At 38.9% G+C, this 24,970-nt stretch overlaps 1 protein-coding gene and 1 non-coding gene across 2 annotated transcripts in view; both read right to left on the reverse strand.

Annotated features, from left to right (window-relative positions):
• Window positions 1-24,970, reverse strand: part of LOC129721454 (titin) — a 383,256-nt gene that overhangs the window by 327,443 nt on the left and 30,843 nt on the right. Inside the window, exons 4-9 of the mRNA XM_055674011.1 lie at window positions 23,066-23,179; window positions 21,658-21,832; window positions 10,176-10,814; window positions 9,354-10,113; window positions 970-1,204; window positions 365-910 (exon numbers count right to left, since the gene is read on the reverse strand). Of these exons, the coding sequence (XP_055529986.1) occupies window positions 365-910; window positions 970-1,204; window positions 9,354-10,113; window positions 10,176-10,814; window positions 21,658-21,832; window positions 23,066-23,179 (2,469 nt within the window). The remainder of the gene's footprint in view (window positions 1-364; window positions 911-969; window positions 1,205-9,353; window positions 10,114-10,175; window positions 10,815-21,657; window positions 21,833-23,065; window positions 23,180-24,970) is intronic.
• Window positions 23,463-23,535, reverse strand: Trnar-ccu (transfer RNA arginine (anticodon CCU)). The gene has a single exon. It is a non-coding gene; the product is annotated as a tRNA-Arg (tRNA).

The raw sequence follows: 24,970 nt of genomic DNA on the forward strand, positions 1-24,970 counted from the left end.
AGTATGAACAAACAAACTGGAATGCGATACACTAGTTAGTCTACTTACACTGAGAACACAAAAGAGATTTGTTGAGATTTTCACCCGGTTTATTGGGCACTGATTCCTAACACTTGACTAATCGCTACACATATACACACATATAACTAAACACTTGACAGCTAATTGAACCACCATTTACCACCACGGACGAGCTTCACAGACAGCTTTTAACCGCGTGTTTGGTAATGATATTCTGATAGTAATAAGTAAGTCCGGATATCTCCTGAGCGCCACCCTTGAGTGAGGCATCCTCCAACAGCGGTACCTGGCAAGTACTACCGTTCAGGACTTCCGCCTCCAGTTTGGCACTGATGGTACTTACGTTACCGCTGTCGTCACTCGACGTTGGTGAACTGTGCTTGGCCACCTTGGGAGTACTTTCAGCCACGGCTACCACATTATTGTTCCGGATATCGCTTTCGATCTGCTCAAGCTCTTCCGGGGTCAGCGCCAGAGCCAGATTCTCCCTTCGGTTGATTGAATTCAGAGCCGAACTGGAGCCGGAGCTGATCAATGGCGAAGGTTGGCGTCGACTTGCCGCTGCCGTCTGGGAATCATCCGAGTCGGCCTGTTCACTATTCGAGGTCGGCGTTAAGAAACTGTGCTCCGATTCGTCAAACGAGAGATTGGCAGTCGAGGCGGTTATCATGACCCCAGAGAGCAGTTTGATCGATGGCATCGCTTCCGGGTCGGCATCTTCGGAGGAATCGTTATCGAGCGAGCTGCGTTCGGTTGATTCACCTCCCCACCAGGGAGACGCCCGACACTCGGAAGCCGTGTGGTATGAGGAGGATCGCGATTGGGGCGTACAATCGGATGCCGTGACGAAAGATTCGTCCTCGGTGGATTTCATGCTGCAGCTCCAATCCTACGGTGTGATAAAAATTTTAGTCTAATTTAGTCAAAATTAAAGTACACAAAACTTACGTCACAGTGATTACTGCCATCGGCCTTTTTGTCCGAGCCACTGGACGTGTCTCCGGTTCCACCGGCAGCGACACCGATCAGTTCCTCGTCCACATCGTCAAATCCGCCCTGTACATCCCGCAGGACACTGTCCAGCGCTTCGGCGATGCGCGAAACTTCTGTCAGACGGGCGGAGATGGCCTCACATGCCATTATGTTATCCGATTCTGTGAGAACATTTTCCGGGCTTGCCATTCTGCTTGATCGTACACGAAATTAGTTTTATCAAAATAGTTATATGCAGTGCAAGAGAGAGAGAGAGGAATCACTGATGGTCGATGACCTTCACCAAACCGAATGCACTAGACGGTTAAACAAAATTCCCCTCGCTTGCCAGAATAACAACTAAAAAATTTAACACTTGTTACAAATAACCCTCCGGGTTCGAAGTGGTTCTCAGTTTCACAACAGATTTTCACATTCAACACACGCTCCAAAATAGCTCAACACTGGCCGTAAAATCAGACCCATTCGAATAAACTTTATTCCAACTCAAACTGTTGCAATCGTTAGCGTCACGGCGCTACCGGCTTTCCCAAATACTGACCAGTAGTAGTAAATCTTCAGCCGAGAAAGCAAAGTGAAAAGAAAATCTACAATGAAAATCTCTACAGAGAATCGTCTGGATCCAACCGTCGGCCGCGCGTTCGGTTCTCTCGCGGAGGAAAATGCGACTGACTGACTGACAGTAGTCTGGTGCCGCCAGGGCAGGGAATGATCTTTGCGCTGCCCTGTGCTGTAGTGGCTTATGATGCGTTCATTCTTTGCATCGGTTGGATTCTAGTGCCAATCGGAGTGACTTTCGGTCGCCGTTAGGCGGGGAGAATTTTCCCTGTTGGTTCACGATTGACATAAACTTTTCATTTCTGGTTTGTAATGAAAAAATATGTTCAAAAACTATATGCAACGTAAACATGTTAGAACATTTTATTTGTCAGAGCTCATTCTGTTGAAAAATCTATCGCTACCCTTCCGGAACGGAAAAATTAAAACTAGAACAACAAAAATAAAACTTAGAAATTTACAAATTGTATAGTGCGCTTACGAAACTCGATAACAAAAAGTGGCAGCAGATTTTTTTTTTTATATTATCAGAGAGCAAAGCAAATCAAAATGCATAGAGTTATTAAATATTCCATAACCATGAAAAACTATAAGCGCTATTAGGATTATGATTTAACGATAATTATTAGTTTTTCTGGATTAGATTGTTTTCACGAATGCCTTAAGGCCTATGAACTTTTTGGCATTTCTGATTAGTTTTAAAAACATATTAAGGATGTTAATAAATTAAAGTAAAACAATGTTAACGGGTGACAACTAAAATTATGGAACTCTTGCTGTCAATAAAAGTAGATGTACTTCAAAAAATTAAATGATGAAAAATTATTGAACATTTGTGAAAGGTCCGTAACAAGCCTTCCGACGAAATTTTTTATGTTTCCGGAACAAGAGCTTTTTTTCCGTGTTGGGTATTTTATCACTGCGACCAATTTTTTGTGATAGAACAAGAGCTTTGTACGGCCTTAATGTCGGCTTTTCAAATGCGAATTTGATTTTACAAATCAACTGTTTGCAGTTCGTTGCTCTCCAGTTTTTTTTTTTTTTTTTTTTTTTTTTTTTTTTTTTTTTTTAAGGGGGGATTTGTTAGAAGCTTAAGTATTTATGATAAATATTAGTAAATAATGAGTATGTGTGTCCAATCACAAATGGTGACTTCTCAACACTGTTAGAAATTTGTAATTTTAATTGTTAGGATTTGTTTGCTTTCGCAATTAGGACTTATCATTCGTAGGAATTTAAACCTACTTGTCAGGGAAGGGGAAGTAAACTTACAACTAACTTAATTGCTAACTTATTGGCTATAAAGAGAGCTTATCGTAGTAATTGAGGATTGCAACGATTTTTGTCGAAAATTGTTAATAATTTTATTTGACATAGCTTCTAATGGTTCAACACCAGTAAGTCTATGTAATTCGAGTGTACCAAACCAAGGAAGACGCTTCAGAATCATTTTCAGAATTTTATTCTGAATCCTTTGGAGCGTTTTCTTCCTTGTTGAACAGCAACTTGACCAGATCGGTACAGCATAAAGCATTGCTGGTCTAAAAATTTGTTTGTAAATCAAAAGTCTGTTCTTTAAACAAAGTTTAGAATTCCTGTTAATGAGAGGATATAAACATCTCGTATATTTGATGCACTTGGCTTGTATACTCTCAATGTGCTCTTTGAAAATAAGTTTTTTATCATAAATTAGTCCCAAGTACTTAACCTTATCGGACCAACTTAAAATAACCCCATTCATCTTGACAACGTGATTATTGTTTGGCTTGAGAAAAGAAGCCCTAGGCTTATGCGGAAAAATTATCATTTGAGTTTTAGAAGCATTGGGAGAGATTTTCCACTTTTGCAAGTAGGAAGAAAAAATATCTAAACTTTTCTGCAATCGACTGCATATGACACGAAGACTTTTTCCTTTTACGGAAATGCTTGTGTCATCGCAAAACAATGACTTTGTGCATCCTGGAGGCAAATCAGGAAGATCTGAAGTGAATATGTTGTACAGGACTGGACCCAAGACTGAACCTTGAGGTACACCTGCTCTAACAGGAAATCTATCAGATTTTGAATTCTGATAGACAACCTGCAGAGTTCGATCAGTAAGATAATTTTTTATAATTTTGATTAGGAAAATTGGAAAATTAAAAGTTTGCAATTTCGCAATCAAACCTTTATGTCAAACACTGTCGAATGCTTTTTCTATGTCCAAAAGAGCAGCTCCAGTGGAATAACCTTCAGATTTGTTAGCTCGTATCATATTAGTAACTCTGAGCAATTGATGAGTTGTGGAATGCCCATGGCGAAATCCAAACTGTTCATTTGCAAAAATTGAATTTTCGTTGATGTGTGACATCATTCTGTTAAGAATAATTCTCTCAAACAGTTTACTTATTGAAGAAAGCAAACTGATTGGTCGATAACTTGAAACTTCTGCTGGGTTCTTATCCGGTTTAAAATTGGAGTAATTTTTGCATTTTTCCATAATTTGGGAAAATATGCAATTTTGAAGCAGCAATTGAAAATTTTCACTAAAAATTCCATTGTGCTCTCAGGGAGATGTATGATTAGTATTTTAAAGATTCCAACGTCACCAGGTGCTTTCATATTTTTGAAATTTTTAATAATTGATTCAATCTCATTCAAGTTAGGTTGCTCTCCAGTTATTTTTGTACTCCAAGGAACCACAAATCCCAAAGAAATCTTCGATTGGGCGACACTGAGGTCAACTCGTTGGGTTGCGTGTTTTGGGTACAAATGGAGTCGAGTGGCTGTTCAGGAACGTTTGTGTTTTTTGACGTAATGTGATGATGTTTTATCTAGCCAAAAACATACCTTACATCGGTATGATGTTTTTGAAGAAATGGAATCAAAATTTTGTTCGAACATTCGTTCTGGTATGCATTTTGATTGATAGTCAAACCACTAGGTTTGAACCATGATTTAGACAAGAAGAAACAAGTCCTTTTAGATCACTACTCTAGCCAGTCTTCCACTTTCTTTCTGGTGGATAATGGATGGCACAGTCAAAACCAGAAGATTTTCGCTTTCAAGATGGTTTACCTAATTTTCGTGCAGTTCAGTAAAACTGTACAATGCGCTTGCGTAACACTTCCTGTTTCGACACCATTTTGAACAGAAATGTGCACGCATAAACAAAACAAAAAAAAAACTGACATAAAGAAAAGAGAGAGAGCTTACATGTACCTACTCTCATTTCTCTCTGAGTTTGTTTGTTGTGGAGTAAAAGCACCTCAAAAAAATTGCAGAATTTTAGTTGTCGCGCAGCAATTAAAATTATTATAGCGCTACTAATCAAAAATGTGGACACAAATTGGACGATTTTTGTTTTTAAATTTTGAATATTTGGAAAATGTCAATTCCTATTGTACGCATTTTTTTCTAATTTTTGCGTTCACATGCTGTTCACACATAAATCTATATACTATTCGCTTTACGTCAATATAATACTTCAAAACTAATTCAGGTTCGACTTGACCAACCGTGTCAGTTAATACTGGAACCCGTGATAATCGTGCATAAACTGCCATAGCTGATCTCGATCGATTATGTCGTAAAAAAAGCAAAGCCTTGGTGCTATATTTTCCGATTCGGAACTCGATCTTCTGTTTATTTTATATACAGACTTTGCAGCCAACTGTTTAGTATACAGAACCAGTTGTGGAGCGATTCGATTCTACTGGCACTAACCAAGCATAGAAAAAATCGTTCAGGTGATAACTTCTCAGCAGTAGGTAACGATTTTTTTTTTCACTTTTGATAATTTCAAGCGAATCCGCAGCGAAAAATTATCATTTGAGATTGCTTTGATTTTTTTGCGCATAACTGGTCCAAAATTTTTATCTCGGGTTTATTCGGTTTATCAATTTTAACATGAAGAGGAAGCAGAGAGATATTATGATGAGTGTTGTGTTGGAGGTAGGGGAAAGTTTCACTGTAATGCGAAACCGCGTTGCCCGTATTTCAAAAATACGTACGTACCGGGAAATTTCAAGCGCCACCTCGCCTCCAAGCATCCTGACGTAATGGCAAAATTGGGGCTAGCAGCACCAGAAAGCTCTGAGCCTCAATAAAAGAGACAAAGGAAACTAGTAATAAAGATTATTTCATCACTAATAATAAAGATTATTTCATCGCTGATTTTTTTTCACTGTCGAGAAGTGAAAATTTTCGCTATTGATTCTATTGAAATTATCACTACCGATTTTCGTTCATAGCTGTAACTAAGCAAGCTTGTCATTGTTGATAAATGAAAACTTCTAAACGATTTTCAGGCGATATTAAATCAGAAACGATTGTATGAGTGAGTGATTTTTTCCATCCTTGGCACTAAAAGTCTCTCCCGAGCCGTATGGAAGCTGATGAGGGGTTTTTATCAGATTTATCCCATACGAATAGACTAAAATTGTTGGGAACTATAGCCAAAGATCTGTGATCAAAAAAAGCCAAACCTAGCGTCTATTCACCACCAAGATGGTGCGGCTCAGAACAGCGTCTGATATTCATGTTAGGAGCGGCTGATCAACGTCCTGGTGTCTGCGTGGAACTCTAAACAGAGCTGACACGATGGTCCTCTAACGAGACAGGGGGCTGGGGGACGTCTAACAAGCCACTCCGCAAAACAACAAACATTGCAAATATCGAAGAAGTAAATACAGATCGAAACAATCGGCACAGACCTTGGTGACGAAATAAGGACTACGATTGGAGACTCGGTATACGGAACTGCAGATCGTTAGGCTTTCACGGTTACGACAGAACCGTATATGATGAACTCTATCCACGCTACTTCGAAATCGTAGCATTGCAGAAACTTTGCTGGTCGGGACAGAAGATAAAGAAAGCGCGCTTGAGAGTCTACCTTTTATCAGAGCTGTGGCACCACCAACGAGGGGACTTGCTCTAAAATGCTGGGTTGGACGCGCCTACGCGTGATCGGGTGATAGCCGATCAGTGCATGGATGTTGAAGTTGGGGATTGAGGGCCAGCTGGAGGGACATTCAATCAGCCATAGGTAGTTCTGCTGTAGCGGCACTTGGTACAATCGCCCCGAACAGGAGAAACGACTGGTTCGATGACGAGTGCAAACAGTTAGTGGAGGAGAAGAATGCGGCACGAGCGAGAATACTGCAACACCAAACGAGGGCGACCGGGAAGCGCTACCGACGCGCACGGAAGAGGCAAAACTCGGTCTTACGGAAGAAGAAGCACCAGGGGAAGATCGAGATCGCGAGGCGATGGAGCAACTGTACCGTGCGAATGACACACGAAAGTTCTACGAGAAGCTGAACAGTTTTCGCAAAGGCCACAAGTCGACATGTGCAGGGACCTGGACGGCAACCTTCTCAAGAATAAGTATGAGGTGATTGAAATGTGGAAGCAGTACCACGACGAGCACCTCAACGGTGATGTAGCAGAGGACAACGACGAAGTGGTAGTAGATCTCGGTGTACGCGCAGATGACGACAGAATTCCAGCCCCTGACCTCCAGAAGGTCAAAAAGGAGATCGGCCGGCTGAAAAACAACAAAGCCGCTGGAGCTGAAAGCTCCCCAGCCAGCTGTTGAAACACGGGGGTGAATTACTGGCTTAGGTGCTACACTGGGTTATTGCCAAGATCTGGAAGGAGGAGGTAGTACCGAAGGAGTGGATAGAGGGTTCCGTTGTGCCCCATCTACAAAAAAGGCGACAAGTTGGATTACTGCAACTAGCGTGCAATCACGCTTTTGAACGCCGCCTACAAGGTACTCTCTCAAATTCTGTGCCGTCGACTATCACCGTTTGCGACGTTCGTGGGGCAATACCAAGCGAGATTTATCAGTGCTCGCGCCACCAAAAAGTCAAATGTTATTCTAGATAGTAAAAAGTCAAATGTTATTCTAGATAGTAAGCTTTCATTACAGTTCATGAATACTGTTGCTGTAGGTTGAATATACAACCAGTTGCGTATCCCCCGGATCCCCCGTGCAAACTCTAGTTGTAAAGGAGCGCAATATTAGATCCACGGCACTGCTGATAGCTGATGATAAAAACAATAGCTAGTAGAATCTTTAGCGTGCAGTTGAGCAGTCAATAAAACTGATATCCATCATAAGAGTAGTTGTTAGCGTCAAAATTGTGGCACACACTCAGACAGAAACGCCGGATTGTAGTTTGACACAGGAGACCGAAAACCGATTCCCTAATAATAGTTGAAAGGATCTCAAAGCCCACGCAGTCTGATTTAAATTTTCTGATAAAGATAATTTGCGCGCAATTTGCCGTTCGTGACGCTGTTTCCATTTGATTCTGTTACAAGCAAATTAAATTATGAATATTCTTATGGGAATATAGAAACATATTCGGCACCTAGAATCCAATTTCAGAATTTACGCGATGAACGCGACTGTTGAAATTTGTGACGTGTCTTGATTCTATTTTAACGTTCTCATGGATGCTATATAAATTAATAGACCGAGATCTATTTTCTGCGATACTTATAATTCAAAATGCTCCCCTGTACTAAAATTTATTGGGCTTCGTATAACGTAATATAAAGCGAAGCATGAAGCAGTTTATTTTTAACGTACGAATTTCCAAACTTTTATAATTTACGATAGTTCGAGCAATCAGTTCGAATATGGAAACTTGTATGAATAACTTTCACGCGAAGAGTAGTTCTTTTGTGTATCTAAAGCATCTTTAATTATATGTTCAAGCGAATTCAATACCTTTGCATACATATTGTTTTTAAGTTTTTATGTTGTTTCTACCCATAACGCAAAGCTATATATACATTTACAGGACTTTTTATGAAACGTTTTAAAATTTAAATAGTTTCAGGGTTTTTTGTGGAATTTAGATGTATTTTCAAATTCACGTTTTCATGTTTTAAGCAAATTTTGGAATGATTAACCAGAGTTTCGGACTTATTGTGTGAATTTTTCTGTTTCTATTAGGGCATTTTGAAAATGAAATTCACTATTTTTCCTTACAAACCTTCGAGTTTGGTTTACTTTGTACTACATGAATTTCTTATTTTTCAGATAAATTTATAACATTTTTACAAAACTTTGCTTGTTTTTGGAATATTTTAGAATTTTATTTTTTAGAATTTTGAGATTTAACCCACTTTGTATAAATTTTAGATTTCTTGTACAAATTTGTAGTCTCTTAGGGGAAACAGAATCTTGGAACTCAGTTTATTTGATGCTTGTTCTAACGTGACAGATTGTTTCAACGCATAACGCATATTTTGTTTATAGATACAGTGGTGAATCAGCATATGTATGAGAACACCTCAATTACGAAATCAAAGAAAGTTTTTAGACATGTTGTCTTTGCGAGTTTGTGCTTGATTGAAGATAGAATATTATATAAAATAATATGAGAATGATGGACAACAAAAATCATCTGATGGAAAGCCAGAAATTTCAATTAAATATCAAACAACCATTCAATTCGCCCCGGCTACTCGTACGAGCTTAGAATGTAAACACGTTGCACAGTTCTACAGCCCTGGTAGCGAATCTTCATATGGTTTATTAATAAATCACCATCGAGCAAACGCAACGCTCACGACGCGTTGCTCCTTTTCCACATTTGCACCCAAAATGCAGTAAAATCTAAGCGAATTTTGCACATTCGTACTAAGAATACCCAATTAGCAAACAGCTGACCCGTTCAGAGATCCAGGCTCAGCTAGCTCAGGATCTCTCACCCAACCGAATATTGATTTCTCTTTCTCTTGCACAATTTTGTTTTACAAAAAAAAAACATCAAGCTTACGTCTCACAGCGGTCATCCAGCAGGAATGGTTCTTTCAGTCTCGTTTTCAGCAGTCTCCCGAGCCGCACCATACGGCCCACCTCGACAAGCAGTCGCTCCCGGCTTCCCAGGCATTTTCTCAGTCTCACTTTCCGCCGGTTGGTCTCCTCGATGTCGCCGATCCGCAGGACGTTTTCCTTCAGCTCGTATAGTTTGGTGCAGTGCTCTTCGACGCTCCGGTGAAACACGGCCGAAACGCGAAGCCGCGTCATTTGCTCCTGGCTGACGGCTTGGAACTTTTTCCACGTTCCCTGCAGATGCTGGGTCATCTCGATGTTGCGATCGGTTTCCAGCTTGCAGGATTGCCGCAGTGCCAGAGATGCGTTCAGCAATTGGCAGCCGTAGTTGTAGGTGCCTTTACCAGTTTCCTGAAATGTTTGGTGTTCATCCTTCTGCGCTTGAATCTCGTAAACGTTGACCCCAACGTGAGTGTGCGAACGAATCATAACTTTGTACAGATCATCCATCCACTGGAGGGCCGTTTCCGCGTCCATTTCATACTTATAGATGTGGGTTATTTGATCCAAGGTGAGCTTCTGCAGTTCCACACTTTCGACGAAAATTCGTGACCGAGAAATGGTTGCATCCAGGATGTCACGTACGTTGGCAATATCCTCGCTGTAGTCCACATTCACTTCCCGTCCGACGGCGTCCTTTACGGGCATCAGGAGGATGTCACTCAGCTTTTCGCCCTCTTTGATGATTTCCTTTTCGACAGTGTCTGAAATAAGCAAATCTCAACATTAAACAATTCAAAAAATAAAATGACAAAACCCTTCTCACCCAGCGTTTGTTGACTATCCTTCAAACGCTGCAGCTTGGCATTGGCCAAGTCGAAATCCTCCACCTTGTCGCCCATGATCAGTGACTGAAAAACCTCACTAGTTCGATCAAAGTACTCCGCAACCAGCCGGTAGAATCGCACCGAAGTGATCAGCACATTCCGGCGCCGTTCCAGCCGCTGAGCAAAACTCCGACAAACAAAGTCCATCCACTCCCGCTGAGACATCAAATCCTTGTAGGCCACCGAATCCTTCATCTTTGGAAAGTTATCGATCTTGTAGATTAGCTCCGCGTAGAACCCGTACGTTTTCCAGCACTGCAGCTCGAGGATTTCGTGCTCCAGCCGCAGTTTGTCGGCCGTCGTCACATCGTAGCCCACCTTCAACTGGGCGTTCAGCATCGCTTCCGCCGTCGTTAGGATCCAGTTGGTTACGTACGAAACGCCCTCCTCCAGTGTGGCTAACTCGCGCAGCTCTTCGACGTTGCACTCCAGCTCGTGTAGGGCCAGATTCAGCGCGGACTGCTTCCGATCGACAGCATTCAGCATCAGTTTCACCGATTCTCGCCCATCGATTAGGTCCTGCGATATGAATGGTTTTGTACTCTGCAGGTCTCCGATGTGGGAGAGCAGTTTGTTGCCTGATGAGAAAAGTATGTAGGTGTAGTTTTTTAAAATATCTTAATTAATTATGATTTAAAGTATTTGCGAATGAAGCAATCATTTTTGCGTGAAGAAACTATGAACAATTTGATTTTGTGCCAAACAGTTTGAAACCTACGAAAAATTGCCGAATGTAAATATTTTAACGATCCTTACTTATGAGGAAGTAGATGGAACAAAATTGTCAATAATGTCTTCAAGTTCGTCATTGTTAATTCAAAAAATTGTTTGTTCGTGGTCCCCGTGGCTCTGTGGTTAGCGATGTCGGTCGGCTAGCTCTCCCACACGGTTGTGATATCGGGTTCGATTCCCGATCCGAGTCAAGGAACTTTTCGAGCTGGAAATTATCTCGACTCAGCACTGGGGCACGGTGTATCGTTGTATTTATCTTACACATGCAAAATGTGCCAAAAACAATATCGATAACGAATTCTCTCAACTATAATCCAGTTGATCGAGACCGCTATTAGACCCAAGGCTAGCGTGCGATATTGTTGTTGTTGTTGTTAATTTCGTCGTTCTTAAGTGTGTCATTGCCTGAAAAGCATTCTCACAATTAGATAACAAGACTTTTGTTGCATAATCGTACACATATATTTCAGTTACTGTTTTATTTTTTAAAATATTCTGTCATTCCTGTTTTGCTTCGGCAATATGTAGATTAATTTAGAATTTTCCTGCTGATTCGTCTGTCTCACATAAATATTCGTCTGTTTATTCATTGATTTTTTCATTTTGGTTTTTCGTTTTTTCTTTTGTCAGACTGTCTTTCAAGATATATTTTCAAGATTTCATTATTGTTTATATGCATTTATTACTTATTTGATACATTATTCGTTTTTGTCTGCATCGAAACTTTTGAGCGGACGTCTTTTTCGGATTATGATGTAAATTTTTATTTTCCGTATTTTCTGTTGTGGATGATGTTTATGATGTTTTTGTTATACAGTAAAATTACTAAAAATTATCAATGAATCAAGGAGTAAAATATGTTTGGTCAACTTAAATGGCATTTAAAAATAAATGATGCTTAATTGACAACATAAAATAAAAATAGTCATAAAATCAAATTTTCAAAATCAAAATAGTCACCCTATTAAAATCGATTTTTTTTAAGATCTTCTTACAAATATTTAAAAAAAAAATATTCATAAACATGCGTACTTAAGCTATGCACACTGCCGCTCATAGCAAGTCCGTCCCATTTGCGTTTTGGTGCTGATGAGAAAACAACAATTAAAAATCGTAACACTTTAGGTGAAATTTTGCACTTAAATGCTTTTTCAATCAAGACCATCAACAGAATTGAGTACTGCAATGACAATCTAATTCTTATGCATCATAAAACTTACATACACACCGAAATTTGATTAAAATTTGTTGAAAATCATAAACTGGGACTCACATGCGATTACTTTTAGGGTACGTAGCCGGAATGATAGCAAGTCAGTCCCACAGCCAGCTACGACCGGTGATGAAAAACAAACTTCTCTCTGCAAATCGATGGCGGTGCTATAGCTTGCGTTTGGAATGAATCCATCGCTGGTCAATTCATAAAGACCTTCTCTCGTGCTTCATTAAACAAGTTTTTTGTGAGAAGCATAACATAATGTACCAACTGCGCCGCTCAAAATGAAATTAGATTTTGTTTTTACATTTGATACTACTGATAAATTCGAAATCAGTTTAGGTGTAGGAACTTGCTCTCAATTTTTCTGAAAGCGGTCACACGTTCGTGACGGCGGACAGCTTCCACGTAGCAGTGGAAGCAAATATGAAAGAACACCTATAGCTTAGGAAAATGTTTGCTCCGTTAAAAAACAGCTGAGTAGCGTATCGAAGTATTTGATATGACTGACAAATTCTTCAAAACGAAATTCACGACAATAATTGAACGATTCTTGCCCACGTCTTTACATAAAATACGGATAAAATACGAAATGTAGTATTTACTAAAGAATGCTCTAACTAACAATACAGTGACACACCTGAAGCGTTCACTGTCAACAAACAACAGCTGAAAGAAGCTACCTACTGGTGGAAACTTTGTCTTGAAGAAAACATTGTACTATCAGTTAGAGCCACACTATGTAGAACGCGTAAAATTCAAGCAAACCTCCTATCGAATATCACTTGGTACATCCAATTCTAAACCTAAAGACTATAAGTTGTGGTAAATATCACAATTTTCATAATTATTATGGGCTGTGGGGTTAAATTGCGAAGATTTTTGCAATGGGACCGACTTGCGATCACTTTTGCTATGGGACAAACCGACTTGCTATTTTTTCATAGTTCCTCAGAACGAAGTATTCAAAAATATTTGTTTTATCGAAAGTAGATATAAAAAGGAATTGATTCCATAAATAAACTCAAAATTGACAAAAATGCAATTGGAACGGACTTGCCATGAGCGGCAGCACAGTTCTTCATTTTTTTTTTCAATTTATGGACATTGTCTAATTTTCCGAAAATAAGTCGGGCGGTGTGGTCGTCATAGCAGCTTCTGTAAATTTTTGTTGCTTCATCTAAACTTAGTAGATTTGAGCATATTTGGGTGAATTTACACATAACAAGTGAAACACACGTGTCCGCCTCTGTGTACTGTTCACCACACAATTGAGTATTCTCTATTCATGCATGAATATCAATAACTCAACGCCTGCGAACATGAAGAAGCTTTTGCATACAAATTTGCTAACTACGTGATTTAACAACAAATTAAACTGTGTTCGGTGGCAATAAAAATTATGAAAATGTCAAATACTCTGTAGGCGTCTTCTATGAAATTTTGTCCAATATCATCTCTCAAGAGATTCCATTAAAGAAAAAATGATTATATACTGAATATCCAGCCTGATTGAACAGACAATTTGAAAATTCGATTACTTGCAAACAAAAACCCGTAAAACTTGTAATGAACACAACAGCATTGAACATCAACAATGTAGCTTGAGGAACATGTTGGTGAGACTTCAGAAAAAAAAATTTTTTTTTGCAAACATTCTCCTAGCTACCGCCATTATTTTACATTTATCCAGAATATACAAGGAATATCAACCACATTCAGATATAAAATCTTCAACAGAGCCCACAAAAATCTACACTCCTTAAAAGGTCCTAGAGCTAACAGAATTCCTTTATCGTTTATAAAAACTTCCAAAAAATATGGAAAAGCTATTTTCAAATGTGGGCCAAAATTTGTAGTTATCGTGGAATCGCTATTATTTCTTGCATTCCCAAACTTTTTGAGACACTTGTTAATGGGAACATTTTTCTTCAAATCAAAAATCGAATAACAGACGAACAACACGGTTTTTTAAACATCCACAAATCTACTTGAATTTGCAGATGACTCACTGAATGCAATGATCAATTTATGCAAAAACTCGAGGAGTTTTCAGAAAAACTTCTTTCAGGAAACATCCTATCCAGCCAATCTACATCAAAATCACAGAAAGCTTCTATAAATTGAAATAATCTGACGAGCTGTCCACTATAGGAGAGGGGGCCAGTGTAAAATAATTTACCCTACGTGGCGAGTAAAGCATGCTCCCATGCCGATCACGAGACGTTAGCTACAAATGTTGCAAATCTTTACAGAAAATTGGCTCTATGAGCTTATTTTCACGAGACACACCTATGTTTATGAATGTATCTTGTACTATTTTTTCTTATGTGAGTTAGTTTGCTTTATGTTATATGTTTTTAGGCGTTTTTAAAATTGATTTTAAAATTGATTTTTTCGAAAAATCCACTTCTCAATAGTATTAGATATGCAAATATGTTCTCTCATTTTGCAAATTTCTCCATTTTACTAGCAGATCCATAAAAAAGCAATTTTATAAAATCGTCTTATGAACGAATCAAGCTTTCAAAGTACAGTGAAAAATATATTGATTTTGCGAAAGAAATCGAAAGGGGTGTGACATCCCATGTTAGCGTATTCAAGTACATATGTTTAACCAGGTTTTCCTGGGAACGTGAAACCAAGCGCTGTCATACTGTAAAAACTATTTCAATGGCAGCCTGCATTCGTCATGAGTTTTTTGTTTACAGTAGAAAAATAGCTAAAGTTCATGCACATTTTGCTGAGCATGGAAGAAATGACTATTGAAAATAATTTTTTATGAAGGTAGCGTAAGCTTTTTCACAGAAACCAGAAGTTGTCATTTTGGAATAAAAAACTTACGTCCGTGGTCGAACTCTGACCTCCGGGAAGATTCCCGGTTCCGCAAACACCCATCTTCGATCAGTTTAGAATGTTTCTTGAGGCCGAAAGGTCGCCTTCTTGTATTTCAACATAACCTGAAGGAAATTTCTGTCTTCTGTATATCATCCCAATGACCCTTTTGGATCATTTTCCAGAAAACGGAAGTCGCCATCTTGAATTTCATTTTTACTTCTAGGGCCGGATTCTTGCAGTGTTGCGCAGTCTCACTCATAAACAGCATGCAACGACTCAAGTGAAGTTCTCGTAGCTGCCGATATCACACACTGTAAAAATCTTCATTCATGCTATTTCTCGTTCTTTCTCGCTGTCTTCCTTGCTCGCATTCGCTCCCGAGATCATATGCACACACGCGCGCCTACTCTTTTACTCGCGTGTGGTCCTCGTCTCGCGAGCACGACCAGCCGAGTACAATTATTTCAAGATGCACTACGATAGTTGCGGAGGGACAAAAAAAATATTTCAAATAGGGTAACGGACTATTGCGATAGCGGTTTGCTTCGGCTAGTTTTGCATCAGACTGCAATAGGAAACTTAATAAAGCAGTTCGATACCCTACACGTTTCAGTATGCGATACTTTACAGATTCTTTCCCTACGTTCGGCTGACGGTGCACGAAGCAAAACCGGGTAGATGAAGAAAGCATTTTCGTTTTCGAGCACATTTTTTCAAGCACTACTTGTAGTCGAGCGATTTTAGTCGAGTACTCCTACTCGCAAGCAGAAACTCGCGTACTTTTTCACAGTCGCTGAGTAGCAATACACAAGTTTTTTTGCGTGTCGGTGCGCGTTTGCTGCTACTCAAGGAAATGCATGAAGAAAAAAGAGTATCTCGAAAGCGTCTGTGCAAAAGACTAAAGCGTAGCATATGTCTCGTTTTCAAACAGAGAGGAGGAGAAAGGTTTTGCTTCTCGCTCGCTTTGCAACGCTGCTTCTAAACAATATTGCAATTCTAGAAATATCCATATGGCTCCCCATATGAATATTTCTAGAATTGAAATATTGTTTTGTTTGGCTTTAACCATATTAGGTTGTTTTCAAGAAAGCTTAGCTCATCATCTCTGATTACGAAATAGCATTTGGGGCTGATTATCAGCTTCTGAGCATTATTCCGGTTCTGGAAATATTGAAACTGGGTGGAATTTGACCATTTAGAACCTCGGAAGTTTATTTCAAAACATCTAGAGTTGATTCCCGGCCTCTGAACATTATCTCTTTGCTTCTAATAGCCAATTAAATGGTATTGGGCTACTGCAGGTTTTTTCAGGAACCAGAGGTCAACATTTTTTGATTTAAAATTGGCGTTTGGAGTTAATTCCCAGCTCCGGAAATGTTCATAAAGGTTTGTATTTGCCCATTACCAGAAACCTCAAGTCACTGTCTAGAGTTAGGCGACATACACAAATTACGTAACACAAAAAAACCTATTTTTGGACCCCCACCTCCGATATGTAACGAAACGTAACGCTAACACCAAACACTCTATAAAAATTATGTAACGCTGTATAAGAATTTACCTAAAAAATACTTCTTTTTGGGGAATCTCTCCAGAGATTTTTTGTTACGTAACGCTGCTCTTACCTCCCCCTTCCCAATGTAACAAATCGAAACGTTCAAGGGTACCAGCCCTACCCCCTATGAGCGTTACGTAATTTATGGATGCCGCCATAGATATTCCTGAAGTTGGATTACCGATTTCAGAACATCATCCCAATTTCAGAAATATCCACTTTGTATCACATTTGACAGTTTTAGGTTATATTCCAGAAACTGGAAATTACACACAGATTTTTTGTTTGTTCCATTGAAAGCAATTACGAAAAATTCTTCCTTTTGCAACATTTTTGTTACATAAAAAGTAGAAACATATTTTGCCATTGTTACTAGTTTCTTCCATCTCTCATTCATCCGATATGCGTGTGTGAATTTGTTCGTCGTTACGTACGGAGTAGAGAAAAAATATGACAAGAGCTGCCATGTATATTTTTTTATCCGTCATGATTTTTTTTTATCCGCTGATGGTTTCAAAGGTTTCATATGAGTCCTAAAATCTGCGTTTGAGAATAACACAACCATTTGATTTCTTACAATGCAAGCCATGTTGAGAACACACTCATTGCTTTATGGAAACTCACTTAGACTTCTTTGATGATACAAAACCTGTGCATGTCTAAAAAATCATAATCGCATCTCCAGCCACACGGTTCTACTCAGGACCGGATTAGGGATTACGAGGGCCCGGAGGCCAAGTACCACGGATGTCATGTAGAAAACCTCATGTAGTTTTCGACAAGTTTTCTACGTAGAATACCTCTGGTAGAATACCTAACCAAAAACGAGTATTCTATGAGTATTCAACGAAAACCTGCAAGGTGTTTTTTAGTGGTGAATTACATGATAAAAAAACGAAATTTAAGTTTAAAAATATTATTTATTTTTAATTGTGATGATTATTTTGTGTGAATTGAGAACTAATTTGCCTTTTAAAATCGTTGCTTTTAATCTCCATCGATTGAATTTGTTTTTGATGTGTTTCATTTTCATTTGCAAAACATTCTAGGGCTTTCTAGCCAGTACAAACAACAAACCAATGTATGTTTAATTTTATCTTCGGAACTTTATTTAAATTTGTAAATTAAATTAAGTAGCAATTCAGAACCCAAAAAATGAGTAATTACTTAACTCAAAACTGAGTAATACTGTCCCCAAAAAGTGAGTAACACTCACTCAGTTTTCAAAAACGCCTTGTTTCTCAATTATGCGTATTTACGGAGTTACTCAGTTTATGAGTTGTTCCACTTTTTACGAAATGCGTCAAATCTTACTTATTATAGAGTTATTTTTTCCGAGGGTGTAAAAAATTCTTCCTGCAACCGTTAAAAGTTGTATGAAATTGAACCATTGAGATGTTGGGTACGCTCTAAATATATGGGATTTGCCAGCGATAGCATAGTTCTGTAGAAATCAGGCCTTAGATGCGCCTTTGCTGTTGCACTGATTTTGTATGTGACGTATATCATGCGATTTTGCTTTCATTAGCATTTTTGGATGACAGCAAATCTGTTGTTGAACCGTGAATTACGATTGAAATTATTGAGTGAAAACTTCGTTTGCTTTTTTGAGTTTATCATTGCTTGTTTCGCCATTATTACAAAATAGTCCGGAGAAACACTTTCTTGCTTTTTCGTGCTTCTTTTTTTTTGTTATACTAATTCTCCCGTTACTCAAATACACCTAAACAGCGCAGCGAATGGCATTTTATGACTCATACTGTGAATTTTCGAGTGTTTGAGAGTTTGCTACTTGCAAATGGTTTTCTACCGTAGAAAACGTTGAATACAGTTTTCTACGTAGATTACTTACGAGTCCCGAAAAATCAGGTAGAATACCATCCCTGCCAAGTACGTTAGCCTACTTTTTAGTTGTCGGTATTTCAATATAGGAATATGTTATACAAAAATTTTAATTAAGGGAAAGGACAAAAGGGTTTGTGTTAGTTTATTTAATTTCCAGTTATTTTAAAGTGCACGAACTGTTTTGGATTCTTATTTTATTTCTTTTCAGTCATGAATCTTGAGAGATGAACTTTTGTGAGGACCCTCAAAACGTGGAGGCTCGGGGCCATGCCGCCCCTGGACCCTCTATAATTCCTGCTATGATACTACTTCTTTTCATTTGCAAATAAACAGTGGGGAACGAAACAATGGTATTTCTAGTTAGACATTTGAGTCTGGAACTCTGGGAAATGAACCGAATCGTTGCATCAATACAAATGCAGCGAGTGGAATCTCTCTAACACATGCAGCTCTTGGTTGTTAATCATGGTTCCGGTAATACTCGCAATGAATAGTATTGGTGATTTTTGGTTGTTTTTAAAAAACAAGGAGTCTCCACCTTGGATTCCGGGATGACGTCTGGAGTTTATTTCCGGTTCCGAAAATACTCATATTGGATAATATTTCATAATTTTCAGGCTGTTTCCCAAAAACCGGAACTCACTCATTAAGAAATTAAAATGGCGTCTGGAAATATCCACACCGGAAAGTCTAAGTAGACAATTTAAAGTTTGAAGTCGTTCACAATTTACGTAAAGGCTTAGAGGGAGCTGGGGTGTATCAAAATTTCTCATGAATTCTTGCGAAAAGTGGGAGTGAGGATTCGGCAATATCTTACGTGTGATTCAACAGTAGGGTGGGGAATCGTTATATGGAAAAATCGAAATTTGATAGCAGAAAGCCAGAACCAAGTTTTTTTTTGTTCTGTTTGGGGCCCCAAACAAACCTGAATTTATTGCAAGTCGATTGGTTTTGTCTCCGTTTGGCGCATTGCATTTTAAATTTATATGGAGATTTGTATGGAAAAACCAACTTTTTTGCATTTTCCATTCTAAAGAGCTCAAAATTGCTCAAACGGTAGGTTTTTGATGCCTAACAACTTGGCCGAAGACACTAAAGAGCTAGGGTGAGCCAAAAAAATACTAAAGCTGTTCAAAGTTGAGTATGTCGAAATTTATGTTGCAAATCATGTTTTCTGCCAACACTGCCAGTGTACCGGCGTCAGTCAGATTTCCATCAGAAGTAATCTCTGAAACACGTTGTAGATTCTACCTACGCCGAGAATATTGACCTAAACTTGTTTGCTTGGTCCAGCTGAGTGTATAAACTTGTTACGACAGGTTACTTCTGATGGGAATCCTACTGACGTCGGTACATTGGTAATGTTGGCAGAAAACAAGATTTTCTGCATATGAATCGACATACCCAACTTTGACCAGCTATAGCTCTTTGTAGTGACATTCTAGCTCTTCAGTGTCTTCTGAAAAGTTGTTAGGCATCTAAAATACTATATTTGAACATAATGTAGTGCATTATTAGAGCATTATTGAGCTCTCTAGACAGGTAAATGTAAAAAAGTTGGTTTTCCCATATAAATTTTCATACAAATTTGAAATGCAATGCGCCAAGCGAAGACAAGACCAATCGACTTCAGGTAAGTTTGGGGTTGTTCGGGATCCCAAAAGGAACCAAAAAAACTTGGTTCTGGAAAATCGATCATTTTTCCCCACCCTAATCAACAGTTAAAAAACAAAAACTAGCAGAACCTAAAAAATTCTAAAAATCAGTTTGGAAATATTTCGTAGAGAATTCATCAGTTTAACTCTGGGCGAACATTGAATTCATCTCGAAATGATTATGTACTTTACCTGGATTACTTAATATCATTCTTATTTACTGATATGAATTGGTTCACTTGTTCTATTTTAAAATTTTACGAGATTGTGAAATATAAAAAAAGGTTTTCTTAAAAAAAAACAGACTTGAGATTATCGATTAACATTTGACGTGAAATTGATCTACAATAGAGTAGCTTTAAATGTGATGAAATACAGTAGAATAGGAAAAAGTGTGATGAAGAATAAAGGGATTTCTTTAGAGCCTTCATCATGCTAGCATCTATTTTGAGTAATCTGATGGAATATATCAAAATATAACAGATTAGTATTAATATTAAAGATAAGTGTTACAGAAGAGCATATCGAAGTAGGATGAATTATATTAAAGAATGAGTAATGAAATTCTTACATGAAAAAATTAGAGTGGAATTGACTCTGGTGCGGTGACATAAACTGAAGCAGGATGAAATAAACTAAAAATTAAACGTTCGATCAATTAGGATGGACTACAACAGATTATGATTATGAAAGTCAAAATTGAAATATTATTGTGTTGAAAATAAGAAAGTGTCGATTTTTAAGATGTACACATACGTGAATTAACCCAATGAGCATAAAAGAAAGGTGAGGAGGAAACTTACTAACACTTGCACACGCCTCTTTGCACAGAGCTGATGCCAAATAGTGACGTGGCTATTTGGGTTTACCATTGAGTTTGTCTAGTTGTTTACATTTGAAGCATTTACTTATATTACAAAAATGTACAATCCTTCTCACCTCTCTTTTATGCTCATTGAATTTGTTCAGAATAGTGGTGATATACTCTTGATATACTCTTTGGGAAAAAAGTGTTGAAAAATTACTCTAGAATAGCACTTTGCACTTGCAAGAATTTAATTAAGACTGAAGGCTATTATATGCTCATTCGCATGAAGACTGTTGCCTTGATAAGAGTTATAATTTTTTTCCTCTCTTGTAATGATTGTTTCAGTTTACGACCGACCTTGGAAGTATCACAAGCAGAAAACGATGTAAAAGTCAAACGAAATTCTCGCTCTTTTTCACCACCCGTGTTTTAAGGTACCAAGAAAGGCAAGGAGCAAAATGAAAGCAGCTTTTTATTTTCTCGTAAAAAAACCGTAAGTAAACCACACCATTTTCAAGTTCCGCTTCCAATAAACATGTTTCCAATATTAACCATAAGTAAATGCACTCACGGTAAAAAAAATTCAGTCGAAAAGAAAACCACCGAAAGTGGCTTCGAATTTCGCGTGACCGGAGAAATCTGCAACCGCTGCCAAAAAGCGTCAAAATCAACATTCTCCTGTATAAGGCGACCCACCATTCTGGCCATAAACGAATACGTCTAGCCGAGTTGGCACTTTGGCACTAAAACAAACTCGAACCCCAAAACTTACCGCCGTCCATGACCAGAGCGAGAAACTTTTGCACGTCTTGATTAAGCTGCCGGCAGGATTTGAGTGCTGCTTCCGACTCGCTCGCCCGCACCGTCCGGTTGTCCAGCAGCAGCCGGTGCAAGTTTTCTAGGTCACCGATCGCTTTATCGTAGGATTTTCGGAATTCCTCAATTCGCTGTGGATGAAAAGAAAAGAGTAGAGAAGCAAGAAACTGAGTTACGAAGGGGAATTAAGAAAAAGAGAAAAACAATAACCGCACGGATTAAAACATCACACAAAAAAACGAGCAGATCGAAATGGAAACAAAAGAAAATAAGAAGATTGGTTGACAAAATTTCGACGCCGCTGTGGATAAGCGGGCCAGGATGCGATCATCGACGTTTGTGACCACGACAAGCGACGACGGGAGAAGGTTGTTGAACTGGACTTTGCGAGGCTGAGTCCCGGTTATTAAAATGGGTTTTTTTCATGTTTAAAAAATGGCCGGTTCGTGATGAGTAGTTAGGTTATAGGCAATAAAATAAGATGAGATGCTAAAATTAAGCTGATTCGAGCTTGTGCTCAGGGGAAGAATAGAATAACGTTTTTTTTTCTATTAATCTGAGCTGTGCGGTTTTATTAAATAGCAATTTTACAAGAAAACAGCCAATGTCATTGTGTGAGGCATGTATGCAGAGGAATGTCATAAAACTGTGAAAAATGTTCAAACTGCTAAACAGGACAGCAGAGACATAAAACAGTTGACAAATTAGTGACCTGCATTAGCGGGTAGTAAAAACATTAATCAAATAACCATAAAAATGATTTGGACAATTTAGTCATAAACCTAGTTGATATCCTAAACTTCAACTGCTGTTAAGAGCAAAACGGCATTGCCAATCAAAGGAACGCAAAAACAAAACATGCGAAAGTCATTGTCCGCCATCGGCAAACGGCAGCTATAGTTGGCAACCGCCCAGCAGCATCAATAAAAGAAATCTCCTTCCATGACCTCCGGAGACGGACAGGTTTTGTTTTGCTGTCCGTGCCGCTCGCTTAAAAGCACAGTTGCCGCACCAGCTGATGGTAGGATTTATTGCATTTTCTCCCGGCCACTGCCAACCCGCCTTCGGTTCTGCTGTTCCCGATCGGAACACCACTCGAGAGTGTGCTTTGTACATTTGCTGGCGGCGCTGCAAGTCTCCTTTATATCCAAGACCTGTACGTGGATATATCGGATTCCCCATCAGCAGGTCGGAAGGGTTTTAGCTTTCTTCGCTTCCGCGCGTGAAAGGTGCAGTGAAACAAAGTGCCACTTTATCGCTGATTTTATTTTCACAGTCCCCGATGACCAACAATGCAGATTTCAACGTTGCAAGCGATAAGCGTCAAAAAGCAGTTAAGAAATTTTCTACGTTTTCCAACTCACCAATCGATTCTGTATCCACTGGTCGTGATTGTAGGACCCGGTTCCGCCCAATTCTTCGGGAAGCTCGGCCAGCTCGAAGTACTTGACGAGCCGTGATTTGGAGATTACGGTCGGCTGAAAAGAGAAAGCAGCGAGAAAACAACCGAATAAAATATCACGTATCAGATGTCGAATTGTGTGACAGGGGGTAAACTAACGTAAACTCATTAAGATTTTGATTCGCTTCGATGCTTAGGCATCACCTAGAAAAAACTAACCGATAAATCTTACCTCTAAATAGGCAATCGAGCGCGACGCTGAGCGCATCATCGGTTATTAAAGTTATTTGTTTATAGCTTAGATCAAAATTCCTGGCAATAGTTAAGAGTAAAAGAAAAAACTTTCTCCAATCAATTATTACCCCAGATGGGACTCGAACCCACAATCCCCGGCTTAGGAAGCCGGTGCCTTCTCCATTAGGCCACTGGGGCCGAGAGATCAACATGGTACTCAAAGCCCCAACGGTAACCTAGCAGTTCTAGCCATTGTTTCACAGTAGTTCCCCAATTGGAGATTACGTGTTGCAGCCGCAATCAACGATCTTTTGTGAAGCCGACTCGATTGCGTAAACCTCAACAGCAGAGAGGAAGAAGAAAATTGCGGATGTTGGAAATTGTTTTGCACTTGCTGGGGCCACACTGCGGGCAGTGTGGCAGTGGCACAAATGGTCGACGTTTATTTACAAAAAAAAACTTGACGACGCGTTTGTTTGGAGCAAAAAGAAACAAAATATAAACGTGAATGTTTCCCTTCACTGCTGGTCAAATATATATATTTTTTTTAACTATAACCCACCTATTGTTTCATTACTCCCCATGTCAAAGTACGCTATTAGAAAGTTATATCATTACCAATCTTTGCAAAGTCATAAAATTACAAATCGTTTTTTTGCAATCATTTTTTCACCTATTTCATGGACTTGTATTGTATGCTTTCAAACCGTACTTCCGAGTACTTGATTTAATTCTCAAGTTGATTACTTTTGCTCTTTGCATTTATTTCAACGCGATTCGATTACCACACAAATCAACGCACATTTTATTTTCAATTGATTTTTTGTTGCTTTCCTATTAGCGTCCAATTATCAGCAGTTGGAACAATGCGGCGAGTTTTTTCTGTTTCTCTCTTTTCAAAGCTGCAATCGAAACAATTTGTGCGTTAATTCGAAACAATTTGTGTGAGGAGCTGTGCCGAATGTAGTCAAAGAGCCGCTCGCGTTTTGAGGTAATAACAAATCACCGCGTGCCGAGTGACAACCGCATAAAATAAATTGATGAATTTTATTGGAAATACAAGTTGGCCAACTTAATTCGGAGCAGAGGTGTTGCAACAATAATTTCGAGGCTCAAAACGGTTGAGTGGAGTTAGTGCTCCAAAGATTGATTCATTATCTATCGGCCACTGGGAGTTGATGAAATGAAAGAAACAGCGGGAAAAAGCTCGCGCGCGCCCGCGTAAAAAACAAGCTGCTCACAATGCGTACCTATTAGTGACGGTTGCCACGGCAACTCCTTGACATGCACCTCATTAGAGTAGAAGGGAAAAAAAATATGCTGAGACAAAAGAATTGTGTAAAATTGAAATCAAGCATAAAAAACCCTTCACGGAAAAAAAAAAGAATTGGTTCAATTTTCCTAGTTAACCATCTCAGAAACAAGAAACTCATTTATTTATTCATTTTTTGTTTTCAAGCCACATTTACCAGAAAATGAACTACTAAATGTGTGACTTGATCGGTCATTTATTTGTTCGCGAGCTCTCCAATTATCTGTTAGTTCCTCAAAAATTTGATTTGATGTACCTAGCGGATGTGGCCTTTCTTTTTCGTTATTATTTAAGATAGTTCAAATGCGAAGCTTGGTTGAC

Source organism: Wyeomyia smithii, chromosome 2 (genome assembly GCF_029784165.1).
Source record: "Wyeomyia smithii strain HCP4-BCI-WySm-NY-G18 chromosome 2, ASM2978416v1, whole genome shotgun sequence".
NCBI lineage: Eukaryota > Metazoa > Arthropoda > Insecta > Diptera > Culicidae > Wyeomyia > Wyeomyia smithii.